The sequence below is a fragment of the Rutilus rutilus genome (assembly GCF_951802725.1).
Source record: "Rutilus rutilus genome assembly, chromosome: 18".
In the NCBI taxonomy this organism is placed as follows: domain Eukaryota; kingdom Metazoa; phylum Chordata; class Actinopteri; order Cypriniformes; family Leuciscidae; genus Rutilus; species Rutilus rutilus.
In genome coordinates this window covers 33,086,795-33,101,812 of record NC_140231.1, presented here as the reverse complement: position 1 = coordinate 33,101,812, position 15,018 = coordinate 33,086,795, and the positions used below count along the sequence as shown (strand labels likewise).

General features: G+C 39.8%; 1 protein-coding gene across 1 annotated transcript; it reads right to left on the bottom strand.

The window, feature by feature from the left end:
• Positions 1 to 6,088: 6,088 nt before the first annotated feature.
• LOC311277879 (E3 ubiquitin-protein ligase TRIM35-like) lies at positions 6,089 to 14,988 on the bottom strand. The gene is made up of 6 exons (XM_084388353.1): positions 14,446 to 14,988; positions 13,200 to 13,295; positions 8,052 to 8,282; positions 7,937 to 7,959; positions 7,442 to 7,557; positions 6,089 to 7,356 (listed from the first exon to the last, which is right to left on the bottom strand). Exons 1-6 carry the CDS (start codon positions 14,842 to 14,844, stop codon positions 6,752 to 6,754), a joined length of 1,470 nt encoding a protein of 489 aa, XP_084244479.1. The 5' UTR covers positions 14,845 to 14,988; the 3' UTR covers positions 6,089 to 6,751.
• Positions 14,989 to 15,018: the final 30 nt, after the last annotated feature.

Sequence of the window (15,018 nt, the reverse complement as noted above, 5' to 3'; positions counted from 1 at the left end):
GAACACTGCAGACCGTTTCACCTTCAGATGAAGATCTCTGTCTTCTCTCCTGTTGAAAACTCGCACACAGGTTCCTCAAAGCCAGATTCACTGGAGGATCATCCATTGGGGATATTTTTCTGCAAATGGGACATTCATTAAATCCTCTACTTTCCCAAAACTTCTGAATGCACTCTGAACAGATGCTGTGACTGCAGGGCAGAACAACAGGATTTACGAAATAGTCCAAGCACACGGGACAAGTGAAGTGTCGGTGGAATAGGATTAATGTTTTTGTAACTGGACCCAATAATTGGACATTTCTGCAACTCTAAGTCTAGGTATTATAATAAATATCTCTATGGCTTGCTTAGAGAAGTATCTTAAAGCTGCAGTCGGCAAGTCTGGAAGATTGAATGGACTTAGCCAAAATTTTGAATGTTTACAACTCTCATGCCCCTCCCCCACTACCAACGAGCACCCGCCCATCATCAGTGCGTGTGTACCTGATTTTCTGTGAACGCGTACGTCTCTTCAGCATCGATCAACACCATGGACTCGGAGGTAGGCTGCCCTGGCTAATCTATCCATAGATAGCAATAACCGAGGAATTGGAAGCTTGTTAGTAGATTTTCTCTCCGCCATCACGCTTCGTACAATCTTCAGGCGAACTTCAGGCGTGTCGTGTGCATGTGATATTGTAATGTGTGCGTCTGCGCGAGGGAGGGGGGATCTGTGGCGTGTGCACGAACTGTGATTGACAGTCAGATCTCACACCCCCCTGCGCTGATTGGACCCGATGAGACGGGAGCGGTGGATTTTTGCAAAACAAATAGCACGCTCCAGGTGGAGTTAGAAGCTCGGGTTTTTTTCTAAAACCACCTTATTTATGTTGTTCTGTCGGATTATAGTGTCAATTTCACTGAATTTGATCAAAAAATTTTTTGCCGACGGCAGCTTTAAGTGAAGCGAGATGGAAGACAACTGCAGCTGCTCACTTTAAAGGGGTGGTTCGGGATTTTTGACATCGGACCTCATTTTTAAGTCAGCCTGGTTGTTATTCATCAGTGGAGACATTTTTTTTTTTAAATTATCCAGTCCTTATATTTGGATAGCAAGCCGATGCTAGGCTAGTGCGAGTCAATGGTAGATCATGTTAGCCAGCCATTAAAAAACGTTTCACCCACTCCACAGTGCACCAAACGCAAATCAATTATAACATTAGTCTATCGATGCAAATGTCCGTTGAGAGAATAATGTTAGAAATCAAACTTACCTTTCATCTCAATGATCCCAAAGGAACTAGTTTCTCAGCAGCTGCGGAATTTTACTTTGCTCCGGTTAGTAATGCGGCAAAAAGTGAACACAGAACAGAAGCGCACTACAGTGTGTGCAGTACATGTGTGTACCGGCTCACTCGGTTGCCTAGGTAATCAATATCACTCCGCTGCTGCTGTAGACAAGGCTTATGACTACAGGGAACAAATTATAACTAATGCAATGCGATGAAAGGTAATTTTGATTTCTAACATTATTCTCTCAACGCACATTTGCATCGATAGTCTAGTGTTATAATTGATTTGCGTTTGGTGCACTGTGGAGTGGGTAAAACGGTTTTTAATGGCAGGCTAACGCATCTCCCGTTGACTCGCGCTAGCCTAGCATCGGTTAACTATCCAAATATAATGACTGGATAATTTTAAAAAAAAAATGTCTCCACTGATGAATAACAACCAGGCTGACTTAAAAATGAGGCCTGATGTCAAAAATCCCGAACCACCCCTTTAAACACTAATACATTGAGTCTAATTTTTGTTCATTTACATTTATTCATTTTTAGAATTTAGTAATTTGTTTGTAATTAACACTTGAAGTGGGCAATTAGAAAAGTGTCATTTACTGTAAATGTTAAATTATGTTTTTTAAAACGTATGCGCAGTGTGATGTCATATGTGAAGGCTCTTTTATTGTATATGACAAACAACTCCATTTTAAAGGCTTAATTTCGGTCCTGTAGACCATTCCGTTGCATTACGATTGAAAGCAGTATCAATATGTCAAAAATGTGATGTGCAGTCAAATGTCTGGGTGTGTGTGTGCGGTTCAAACGAGTGTTCTCACCGATACGCTTGTTGTGTGTATTGTTGTGAAAACTCTCACACCGGTTCTTCAAAGCCAAATTAACTGGAGGATATTCGTATGAAGACACTGTTCGGCAAACTGGACATTCTTTAGATGTTTTTAATCCCCAAAACCTCTGAATACAATGTTCACAGACACTGTGACTACAGGACAGAACGACGGGATTTCTAAAAATATCACCGCACACCGGAGAAGAGAAATCCTCATCAGAAAAAAATCTAGATGCCATTTTTCCCTGCACTTATAAATTAAATTTAAAGTTTCACTTTCAGCCAGGCAATAATCTGGTTTAAACTCAGTTTTAAATCAATTAAAAAAAGCTTCACATCCACAGCCGCTCTCCAAAAATGTGCATCACTAATAATAGTAATAAATAAACAAAAATAATAAGCATCACAAAACATTTGCTACGGTTGACTGTAACAGATTCTACGTGAACTAAATACGTATTCACAGGTGTGTATTCACAGGTGTGTCTGCTCAAAGTCTTTTGGTAGATCTTGTTCTCATTCTGTTTACCTTTGAACTGTTTATAGCTTATTAAATTCTCATTATCAGTCAATCAGAACCATCCCATAAGGAAATCAAGTCACCTGTCAGGTTGGAAGATTTGTTAATTCCAATATCCAAAGGCCAAAACAAACATTGGTTGTGATATTTTTCTGTGACCTGCATTTTTGACATTTCATTAATAGTTTTGTTTCATTATTGTACTATAAATGATTATTGTACTTTCAAATGGCTTATACATTTTAATACAGATACATTTTGGAGGAAATGCTTTTACTTTAGATAATATTTCATTATCTGTGTCAAAAACTAGTAGGTTTTAGAAGCAGAATTAATTATATTAAAAACAGGAGCAATCAAATAGCAACACACAAACACAGTGTAGGTCTCAGAAGAATTAACTTTATTGGGCAGTTCAACAAAGTGAGATGCTAGCCGTTCATCTGACTTACAATGGTCAGCCTTCAGGTCTTATACCTTTTTCTTATAGGTACCCAATGAGCATCCGTACAGTAATCTTTTTCTTTTTGCTTCTCCTCAAGATATCGCCACCGTTAGAAACATCTTCCCCGAGGCCTTCTTTCTATTGGTGGAGAATCTCTGAGCATGCGCCTTTTTAAAAAATCATCTCATATTACATATACTTTTTTGAAAACTTCTCATATTACATGTTTTTCAGTACCTTCTTGTGCCTTTCACCATGTCCACCTTCCTGTAAGATTTATTGTACAGAGCTTTTGGGTACTTTCCCATTCTTACATACATGTGACCTAGTTTTCTGTTTGGTATTACAGCACATAGACTTCTGCATGAGACAGATGAAATTCCCCAACACTATATGCAAAAAAAAAAAAAAAAAACCTCCTAACCTCCCCACATTTATAGACATTCACTGTAGTGTATCAAGAAAATACCATACCAAACAATACCATTAAAAGAACACAATCTACCCAACAACTTTTCACAACCAGAATGCAGGCACGGATTAACGCATGGGCCTACTGGGCGTAACGTGCAATAAACCAATCAGAGCAACATCTCACATTCCCTTTAAGAGCAGGCGCGCGTGTTCCATGGCGGATTGCTATTATAACGGCGGATTTGCCAGCCGCACACCAGCAGCGGTTCACAGCCGAGGAGACCGACGTTCTCGTCAGGGCCATACGCAGAGAAGTGACATTGTATGGGGATGGAGAAACACACCCAAATTAGCTTCGGTTAAACAGGCTATAATAATTTGGGTAAATGTGTAAGCTAGATTTATGCCTATTTTTTCACATCTTCATAGACACAACAATGATTTCCCTCGTTTCGTAATATTATCCTTGCAGTTATGTATGGTTTGCAAAAATGAGAACTGCTGCTTCTGTGTGTAGATGAGAGAAGCAAAGTGCATGCGAGTTGTGCACACGCTATACATTATGGCCAAGCACGCGCCCTTAAAATAGCATCTGAATAACACTGACTTTAGACTAGGTTTTTCCTGGTCTGTGGCGGAATTGTTTTCTGAAACTGCAAAATAGCAAAATAGTTTGAAACTATTTTCATTATGAAATAGAGCAAATAAGAAATCTGTCACAGACTATCAGACACGTCAATAAAAAAATAATATAATGATTAAAACATATATAATTGTTGCTTAACAAATAAGGGCAGTTCAGTAACAAATATCCTAATTTGAGATGACGAGATTTGTATTATAGCTAAATTACAACGTAAACAAATCGTTGATGTGATCGCTGAGGGTGTTTTCTTTTTTCTTGAAGATAATGTCCATCTCAAATTTCAAATGAATTGATCTAGTCAAGTGAAATCGAGATAATTAAATCCAAAAGATCTAATCTCATTGGCTGGATCAAATGTGACTTCATATCTTCTTGGTTGGCCAGTTTACATGTCAGTCATTTCTACTGGACTCAGTGGGCGGGGCTTGTCAGGAGTGAATGATAACTTATGTTTGTCACACATTTAGATGCAGAGAGCAGAAATGATTTTAATGCGCATTAAAACTCAGTGATGATCAGTACAAGGTATGATAATAGAGTGATGATGACTTTACTGTGAGAATCAATGAAATGATTTAGTCTTTAGTGTAGATAAACACATTTTCACTGACATACTGATCTGATGTTCATTATAATACAGAAAATATTAAAATATATTTAAATCAGAGTACACATCTAGTCTATAAGTTTACTTTTGAGATGTTTATCTATATTAAGAATATTAGGAATATCTTTTGCAATTGAATTTATAAAAAAAAAAAGAATAAACACAGAGGAAAATTCATGAACAAATATAGCATTATAGAATCATTACAGATTAAAATGCAAATTAAGGTATGAAAAGGTCTGCATGTTGAAAGATTTTGTATTTTCAGTCATCAGATTCATTTACATTGTGACTGTGTATCAGATGTAATCCACTCAAAGGTGTGATCCAAATGGCCCATTCAGATGTATGGCCCATAGAAACTGATTGGTGTGAATGAATAAAAAGAATCAGCATTGCTCAGAGTGGATTAGCAAGTTAGATCGATCTCCTGTGGGAGGTCCTAACAGTTTTCCTTTGTTTGTAACCCTTTTGTCTTCATGTATAAAGTTCAGTCATACAGACAGAACTTTGGGTTAAAGGGATAGTTCACTTTGAAATAAATTTTTGATATGTTTTAGCTTACCTCAAGGGCATCCAAGATGTAGGTGTCTTTGTTTCCGCAGTAGTTTCAATTTTGATATTTTTAGGTCAAACCGTTCTTGTCTGTCAGTCATATAATGCAGGTCTATGGTCACTGTCTCAAACCCCAAGCACAGAGTCCAAATTAAAACAATTCCCCATCGTCCAAATGAAACAATTCCCCATCATAAGTACACATTGATGGCCTAAGACACGAAACGAGCGGTTTGTGTGAGAAAACGAACAGTATTCGTTGTTATATCTTGAACACAGCACACGTTCAAATGATCTGACGGCGCGGGCGGGTATAGATGTATACTTAGATGTCGCCTTGGCTACTGCAGTTCATTGGAACGAAACCGTAGCCAAGGCGACATCTAGTGTATATATCTATACCCGCCCGCGCCGTCAGATCATTTGGACGTGTGCTGTTTATAAGAGCTAAAAACGATATAAATACTGTTCGTTTTCTCACACAAACCGCTCGTTTCGTGTCTTAGGCCATCAATGTGTACTTATGATGGGGAATTGTTTCATTTGGACGATGGGGAATTGTTTTAATTTGGACTCTGTGCTTGGGGTTTGAGACAGTGACCACAGACCTGCATTATATGACTGACAGACAAGAACGGTTTGACCTAAAAATATCAAAATTGAAACTACTGCGGAAACAAAGACACCTACATCTTGGATGCCCTTGAGGTAAGCTAAAACATATCAAAAATTTATTTCAAAGTGAACTATCCCTTTAAGATTGTTGAAGGGTGACATGCTAACATCACTGCTGAAGGACTGCTACACTACAAACCTTCAATAAATTCTTCTCCCCACAAGAACTCTGGTCAAGCTTACTTATTTTATGTATTGGAGAAATCTAATACATTGGCGAGCCACCCAATCCACTGCTCGGTATTTGATGTGGATCAAATACATAAAAAATACAAACAAAAATGTACTTGTTTGTTGTTTCTTTATTATTAACATAAAATATGATGGATAAAAGCCAAATTACAAATATCAATTTATGACAGAACCCTAACCCCAAATTCATAATAACAATAATAAATTTGATTATTGTTTTGTAAGTTACAGAGAACAATGTTATAAATAATACAAAACACCCAAATTACATTTTAAATTTCTTTTTCTTTTCCTTGCTTCCCTCACCTGGAATCAATTGCTGCAACTGAATTCAGCACATGTGGTGTATAGAGCAATATTTAGTTTTTTGGAGAAAAAAAATGGGCTTATTAGAAGGATATGAGTTTAGTTCTTATTAAAATTGTATTAATAATGATGTGAATAATAATGTATTAATATTAATAGTTTTATTAGTTATTTTATGTATTTATTTAATTATTTTGTAGTGAGTAAAGAAGGCTATTTTGATCCACACTCCATTTCAAAAGGTGGCAGTAATGTACATAAAAAAATTTGCCAACTGCCATTACAAATCAGAAGAAGAAGAAGAAGAAGAAGAATCAAATGCTGGTCTTATTTCTTTTTCTTGTTCTTGCTTCCCAAATATGGATTGAAATGCTGGTCTTATTTCTTTTTCTTGTTCTTGCTTCCCAAATATGGATCGAAATGCTGGTCTAATTTCTTTTTCTTGTTCTTGCTTCCCAAATATGGATTGAAATGCTGGTCTAATTTCTTTTTCTTGTTCTTGCTTCCCAAATATGGATCGAAATGCTGGTCTTATTTCTTTTTCTTGTTCTTGCTTCCCAAATATGGATTGAAATGCTGGTCTTATTTCTTTTTCTTGTTCTTGCTTCCCAAATATGGATTGAAATGCTGGTCTAATTTCTTTTTCTTGTTCTTGCTTCCCAAATATGGATTGAAATGCTGGTCTTATTTCTTTTTCTTGTTCTTGCTTCCCAAATATGGATTGAAATGCTGGTCTAATTTCTTTTTCTTGTTCTTGCTTCCCAAATAGGGATTGAAATGCTGGTCTAATTTCTTTTTCTTGTTCTTGCTTCCTAAATATGGATTGAAATGCTGGTCTTATTTCTTTTTCTTTTTCTTGCTTGCTTTCGATGTTGAAGTCTGAAGCTGAAGAGAGAGAACAGATACACACTCATACACACACATTAAGATAAATAACCACAGAAGTCATTGCTGTGTCTGTTCTACTCACTTTTACCAACATTGTTCTGCATCTTCTGTATGACATTGAGCTTCAGGTTGGCCAGGTGATCTGTGAAAGTGATCGTCACACTTGGACTGAGGTCTGGATCTGGAATATATTGGGCTCTGAAACAACATTCAAGAGTCAGAGATGCTGCTCATCGAAAAAGGGATATAGAACTCGAGGGTTCTTGACTCAATTTTAAGAACCCCTTTATGCCAAAAAGTTTCTAAGGAGAAATGTCTTACATTTTTTACTCTTATGTTTAATGAGTTATTTAAATTTTTTCGATGATTAAGTTTACAAGCTTTTAAATTCCTAAAATGTAATTACTTGAATGAATGAATGAATGAATGAATGAATGGGTTAATTTAAACTAAATCCATAAAATAATGGGTTACATATAAGAAGCATCTGACGGAACCTTTTAAGATTCCATATAGAGCCTCTTCTTCTAAGAGTGATGATTTGAGTTCAGAAGCACAGAGACAAACAAACACAAACCTTTGCAATGTGGCCTTAAAGTTCTGTAAAGAAAAAAAAAAAAAAGTACATTATTCAGCAAAATCTCTGAAATTGACATTCACATAATTAGAGAATAATAAAGATTCATTGACACCTGCAGGAATAAAACATCTTCAGCCTTCATCTGCTCCTCAATGTCTCTGATTGTGATTCTGAGAAATGAAATCTGTTTGCTCGTCTCTTCAATCTTCTTCTTCGTCATCTGACTCCTCTTCTCCTCTTCCTCTCTCAGCGCTGTCATTCTGGCCACTTCTTCATCATGTAAAAGCTGGTGAAGTTTTTCAAACTCTTCTTTAATCTGAGTCTGTATGCATTGAGCGTGAAACTGAAATGAAAGACACAACAGTATTGGCCAAACTAGATCTAAATCAGTATCGATCCGGGTTATTTGACTGTAACCCTGTTCCCTGAAAAAGCAGAACGAGATGCGATAGCGCATTGGGAACGTCTTTAAACGTGACCAGCTTGTGAATAATGAGTGTAACACGTCAATAGAATTGACCTGGAGGTATTCAGCACGCACCCGCGACACGAGGCTATAAATAGATGAGCTACAGGTGCATCGTCAGGATATTTTGTCTGAAGAGCAGTCCGGGACATCTTCAGCACGGCAATGTAGCGCAGCATCTCGTTCCGCTTTTTCAGGGAACAGGGTTACAGTCAAGTAACCCAGATCGTTCCCTTTCAAAAGCTACAATCGCAGCTTAGCGCATTGGGAACGAGAATACCCACGCCACCGTGCTTGAAGGTATCTAGACCCCTTACGGTTGTGTAGGTGTGCTCACAAGAACGCAAGAAGACCTCAGACATTAGCTTGTGATGTCGACTCAAGGACAAGAGAGCCCGGAGTGGCTTGAACATCAAAACTATAAAATCTTATGAATGTGTGCAGAGAAGACCAGCCTGCCGCATCACAAACAAGTTGCAAGGGGGCACCACTTGCCAGAGCACTAGAGGAGGCGACCCCCCTGGTGGAGTGAGCACTAAGACACGCTGGCAAAGCTTGACCATGTGCCTCATAGGCAAGAGCAATAGCATCCCCTGACCCAATGTGACATGGTCTGCTTGGTGGCGGCCGCCCCCTTGTTACGGCCCCCATAACAGACAAACAGTTGCTCTGACTTATGCCACTGGCTAGTGCAGTGGACGTAGGCCTGAAGAGCACGGACTGGACACAGTCTGTGAGATCTCTCCTCCTCCAGCGTTGTGAATGGGAAAACATCTTTAGGGTCAGAAGTTTGTCAGACACTGACTCTAGAGGTGCAAAGGGGGTCTCAACCAGACCCTCGAGGACTATAGCCAGGTATCATGAAGGGATCTTGGTTTTAACGGGAGGCCTCAGCCGCCTGGCTCCACGAACGAAGCTGGCGAGCAGAGGATGTTTCTCAAGTGACACCCCGTCAATCAAGGCGTGGCAATCCGATAAAGCGGCCACATAAACCCTGAGAGTGGCGGGGCATGTGCCTGCTGATAATTTTTTCTGCTGGAAGTCCAGAACTGAAGCAATCTGGCAGTTAACTGGATCTGCATTACGTGCAGTGCACCACCTTTCAAAGACAGCCCATTTATTGGCATAACTTCCTCTAGTGGAGGGAGCCCTAGCACTGAGAATGGTCTCTATGATATCAGCTGAAAACCCAGTGTCCCTCAGTTGGTACCCTTCCGGGGCCAAGCATGAAGATTCCATAACTCGGGCTGGGGATATTATCCCCTGCGTTTGAGACTGAAGGGCCCTCCTGTTCGGTATCGCCCAGTGTGAGTCGTCGAGGAGAGATATTATTTCTGAGAACCAAACTGTTCAGCCAACAGGGTGCTATCAGTAAGAAGCAAGGACCCTTGATGATGAACCTTGGCCAGGACTAAGGGTGTAAATCATCCTAAGGGACAGGAACTTGTGCTGACCCTAAAGCAGAGCCTGCTGCGCTCGCCTGTTAGAAGGCGCAAACACAGTCCGCCTGATGATTTTTGTAGGCGACTACCATAGTATTGTCCACCTGCGCTAGGACATGATAGCCCCTTAGCTGCTGGAAGTATTTCAGGGCCAAAAATACAGCCATCAACTTGAGGCAATCAATGTGCCAATCAAGATGATGCCTCACCAGATCCCTTGGGCTGGACGACCACTTAAGACCCAGCACGACAGGGAGGCGTCTGTCGTTAGCATTCTGCGACGACAAGACGCACCTAGAGTGGGACCCAAGGCAAGGAAACGGGTTCTGAACCCCGAAGAAAGGGAACGAAGCCGCAGTGCGTAACACTTACCATAAACATGGATTTTAGAAAGGACACGAAGCACTGAGTGCATGCCATTGCCCTTATTTGCCTTTAGGGATTGTATAGATGAAATCCCCCAGTTTTAAGCAACAACTGAAGTGGTCTCATGTGCAAAAGGCCCAGAGGGATCACTGTGGACGCAGCTGCCATGAGACCTATGTAATGTTCTGACCTAGCCAGATGTTGCTTAGGGTGTTTAAAATGGTCTTAACATGAGGGGGAGACAGATGTGCCCCAGACGGTGACAGAGTCCCATTTAACCCCCAAGCACGTTATCCTCTGGGCAGGAGAGAGAACAATCTTCTTGGCATTGCATCTCAGCCCCAGAGAGAAGATGAGTGGGAATTTTTACTGTCTTTAGGACGCAAAGAGAGATACCGGGCAGTAGCTTTCATGCTGCCAAAGTCTCTTTAAAGGGGTACCAATTTGAATACTTCCTGTTGGGGGAATGTTAAAGGTTCTGTGTCCTGAACGATAACAGGAAACAACAGAACATTCAACATTTCGCTAGAAACCGCTGCCCCCCGAATCACCAGAGGTGGCAAGGGATGTTACAGTTGTTTCGTGAGGGTGTCAGGTAGGAGCTGATTGATCTATTTTACATGCCTATCCCCAAGGCCGCATTAATGCACGGGCTTACCTGGGCTGAAGCCCAGGGGCCTCCCAAGTTCAGGGGCCTCCCATGTTCAGGTTCATGATGAGGTGAAAAGGTCATTGTTTTATAACTTGTCAGATTTTGTCGCTGTAAGTCGCTAGTCTCTATACTGTGAAGTCGCTTGTGGGCGTTGGTAGTGCGATCGCTCTAATGTTATTGGTAACTGCACGTCTGGCCACATACAAAACACCATCACAAGTTATACAACTACATTATTTTAATTTGACTAGGAATTAGGCTCAAAAGAAACAGACAGTATGCTGTTGTGAGAGTGTTTCTATATTACCACACAGCAGTGTTGTTCGGTGGATTAAATAATTTACTAGATTAACGATCGATCAATCTACAAATTAAACTCACTCATACTGTCATAAATTACTAAAACGTCATCCGAATTTGACAAATAATAAATTTTCTTCAACATAATGCAGGGGAAACTGTAAAATGAACTGCAGCAGTGCATAAAACTACAACACTCGAACTATAAATGTATAAATTAAACTCACTGAGACTGTCGACAGTTTCTTTTCCATGCATCATTTTATTATATCCATGTTTGTGGTTAGTTACAGTCAAATCATATAAAACAGTGAAATCTCCCTCGAACTCTTCTGTCTTACCTGCACTGCACTCGAGACGGCGACGGGAGCTGAGCTCCACTGAAAGGTTTTCCTATTGGTTGTCGCTCGCGAAAATCGCTTCTCATTTGCATAAAGTTGAAATGTAGTTGCTGTGTGTGGTTGTTAAAGAGTAACTAAAACCTAAACCAAATTTTTGTAGTTAATGATCTGTATGACTGGGGCTTTATTAATGCTGTTCATTGATTCAAGTAATTTTTTTTTACATTTGTGTTTAAAGTGTTTTAATTCTACAAAAAACGTGTGTGCTGCCCTCTTCAGGTTGAACAGTGGCTACTGCAGTTGAATTTTCTTATTGAAAGTTGTGGTACCCTCTGACGTCAGAGGGCACCAGCTAACCACACCCTGAGACGCATCGCAGATGCTGGGCTCTGCCTACTTTTCCAGCATTTTTTCAAATATTGCCGGTGGGTGGAGTCAGGGCAGGCTCTGACCAGGGGTTTAGTTACCCTTTAAATAAAGTGTCTTGTGTTTATGCTCAAGTGGGCTCAGTGATATGTTAATAACAATATTATGGTGTTTTTTGGCTCAAAGAGGGAAAACTCACTGTTGTAGGTCTCGAAAGAAACTAATGCATTTTGTAATGTAGATTACCTAGATATTACACTTTTTTTAAAATGAGACTCTATAAATCGAGGGGATGGAGGGCCTACAAAACCTCTCAGCCCCGGGGCCTAACATTAGGTTAAGGCGGCTCTGCCTATCCCGAAGGGGCACACCCCCACAGACCTGGAAAAAAAAAAAAAAAAAAAAAACTCAGGATTTTTGTCTCCAGTCTATTATGAGGCTGCTGAGCGTGACGAGCCTTTACGAGGGGGAGCACAACTCGCCATACTCTGCTTTTGAGCCCCCCTCTTATTCTTGTTTTTTTTTTTTTTCAAGCAGATCAGCCTGGTATGCCCACAACACTGCCATAGTGTGCAGAGCAGCACCAGTCTGGTCTGGTCCCACCAGCGTGGATGTTATTATACATGGCATGGTGGGGAGTGCTGACTCCTTAAATGACAATGAGCCCCAGAGAAGAGATAGCCCGCGAGCGTCTCTTCGGACTGGCACATCATCGCATAACCACATGCCCCTGCACCCACGATAGTCTAATAAGTTGATGACGAAGAATAAGGTTTTCCCCATGAATGAGTTAACGTCATGGAGATCCTCAAGGAGAGCAGTCTAGTTGTAATCTGGCCACTGCACGAGTCACCACCTCGAGTAACCTTTAACACGCTTTATCATAACGAGAGAAGTGCTTGGAAGCGGCACTCATAAAGTCCATATTTTTTTTACTCTTTTCAGTTGTTTGAAGAGAGAAAGAGAGAAAATTCTGCACACTGCTAGTTGAAAACTAACTCCTAGCAAGATCTGTAGCAGATAGAATGGTAAGAGATGTTTCTGACACACACATACACAGAATGGTCTCTGAAGACAAAAGACCTGACGATGCACCTGTGGCTCATCTATTTATAGCCTTGAGCCGCGGGTGCGCGCTGATGACATCACCGACCGAGGCTATAATACCTCTGGGTCAATTCTATTGATGTGTTACACACAATATTCACAGCTGGTCACGTTTAAAGACGTTCCCAATGCGCTAAGCAGCGCAGCATCGATTGTAGCTTTTAAAAAGGGAACTATCTACACTTCCAGAATTGCATTAATCACATTGTTTATTTCAAACCTTAATATCTTCAGCAGTTTTACAAAGATTCTGTTCACGATTCACAGATGTTCTCAGTTCCTCCTGTAAGCGTTCCAGTGAAGCTTTGAGTATCTCCTGAAAGAAAACAACAAAAAAAGTGTCTATTGTTAAATTTACTGTATTTTGGGATTTTTGCCTCTTTTATTTAATATAGTACAGACAGTGGAGGAAATGGATTTGAGCTGACTCATTCCTTTAAAATACAACAGCATTTTTCAAGATAATGCTTGTTAATGAAAACTTTGTTCAAATACATTTGCAGGGTAAAGTGAGGGACATTTTTGCTCTTAGAAAATGTAAATATTACAATAACTGTGAATTCAAAACATTTATTAATTGAGATGAGAATGTCATGTCACGTGACAGGGTGGACATTTGGCCTTTGACACACATGCAAGAGTCATATCCTGAGCTGGACCAATATATTGTTCTTGTAGTGTAACAAGCCATTATTCAGATAAAATGATTAAAGCATGGAAATTTTTTACTTTTTTCTTCATAGAAATTTACCAAGCTGAAATGGCACAGAATAGTAAGAATGACCCATCTTGCCCTTAACTAACATACATTTTTAAGAACATTAAAATACTTCAAAACAACTGCAACACGGTCTTTAACCAGGTTATGTTAGCCTGAAACATGTAAACAAGGCAGGCAACGGTTGGCAACTCTGGTTGACAACACTAATCCTAAAATATTAACAGATTTTTATCTTTTAAAACAACATTGCTGTAACTACATACACATACTACATTAACATCTGTGTATTACATAGATATTGTAAATCAATGCATTTATTGATTACAAAGTGGCCCTCCAGGAGCAGGATTGAAGACCTCGATATGAATAGCTGTAGCTCTTCCTGGAACTGCTCAAGTCTGCGCGAATCACATGACGATCAAGTATTTGGGAACTTTCGTGATCGCAACTATCTCTCTATATGGCTCTGGAGTTAAATTCAAGCTTTTTTAAATGCATGTATATATTTTTTCACAGGAAAAAAACTTTAAACTTATATGTCATTTTGGTGATCAAAGCTGAGTTTTAACTGGGATAAAATGATTGATTACAGGGAGACTAACAGATCTGAAAAGAAGAAATGTGTGAATTGTTCCTGTTTAAATAAACCCTCACGAGTATTTTTTCAGTTTGTCAAAGTGAAATTGTCTGTCAATAATTATTGATATTTGATTCAATCAAATGTTTTAAACATCATTTGTCTGACCTTATTATCCGCGACAGCTTCATCTACAGGACTGAATCTGTGGTTGGTGTGTTTTCTGGAGTCTCGACACACCAAACACACGGGCTGTTGATCATCCAGACAGAAGAGTTTGAGCTTCTCTTTGTGAACACTGCAGACCGTTTCACCTTCAGATGAAGATCTCTGTCTGCTCTGCTGTTGAAAACTCTCACACAGGTTCTTCAAAGCCAAATTTACCGGAGGACGATCATTTGATGTTGTTCGGCAAACCGGACATACTTTAAATGTTTGATTTTCCCAAACCCTCTGAATACAGCTTGAACAAAAGCTGTGGCTACACGACAGAAGAACAGGATTTACAAAAATGTCACAGCACACCGGACAAGAAAAATCCTCCTCAGACAATGACCTAGACGCCATTTTTCATAGTTGCTTAGAAATTAATCTCAAAGTTAAGTTTCACTTTCAGTTAAAGCTAGGGTAGGCGGTTTCAGAGAGGCTACCAATAGCAAGCTAGTCTTGAAAGCACGACATCTCACACTCGCTTCAGTTCAGAGCGTCTCCAACATAAAGCCACGCCTCCAAACCATAGAA

What these genes read in the sequence shown, in the direction of transcription:
- LOC311277879 (XM_084388353.1), bottom strand. Translation starts at nt 14,844, where the DNA reads ATGGCGTCTAGGTCATTGTCTGAGGAGGATTTTTCTTGTCCGGTGTGC. An exon ending in AAGATGTTTTATTCCTGCAG is followed by an intron (nt 7,960 to 8,051) that starts GTGTCAATGAAT and finishes TTTTCTTTACAG; the next exon opens with AACTTTAAGGCCACATTGCA. An exon ending in GCAGAACAATGTTGGTAAAA is followed by an intron (nt 7,357 to 7,441) that starts GTGAGTAGAACA and finishes CTCTCTCTTCAG; the next exon opens with CTTCAGACTTCAACATCGAA.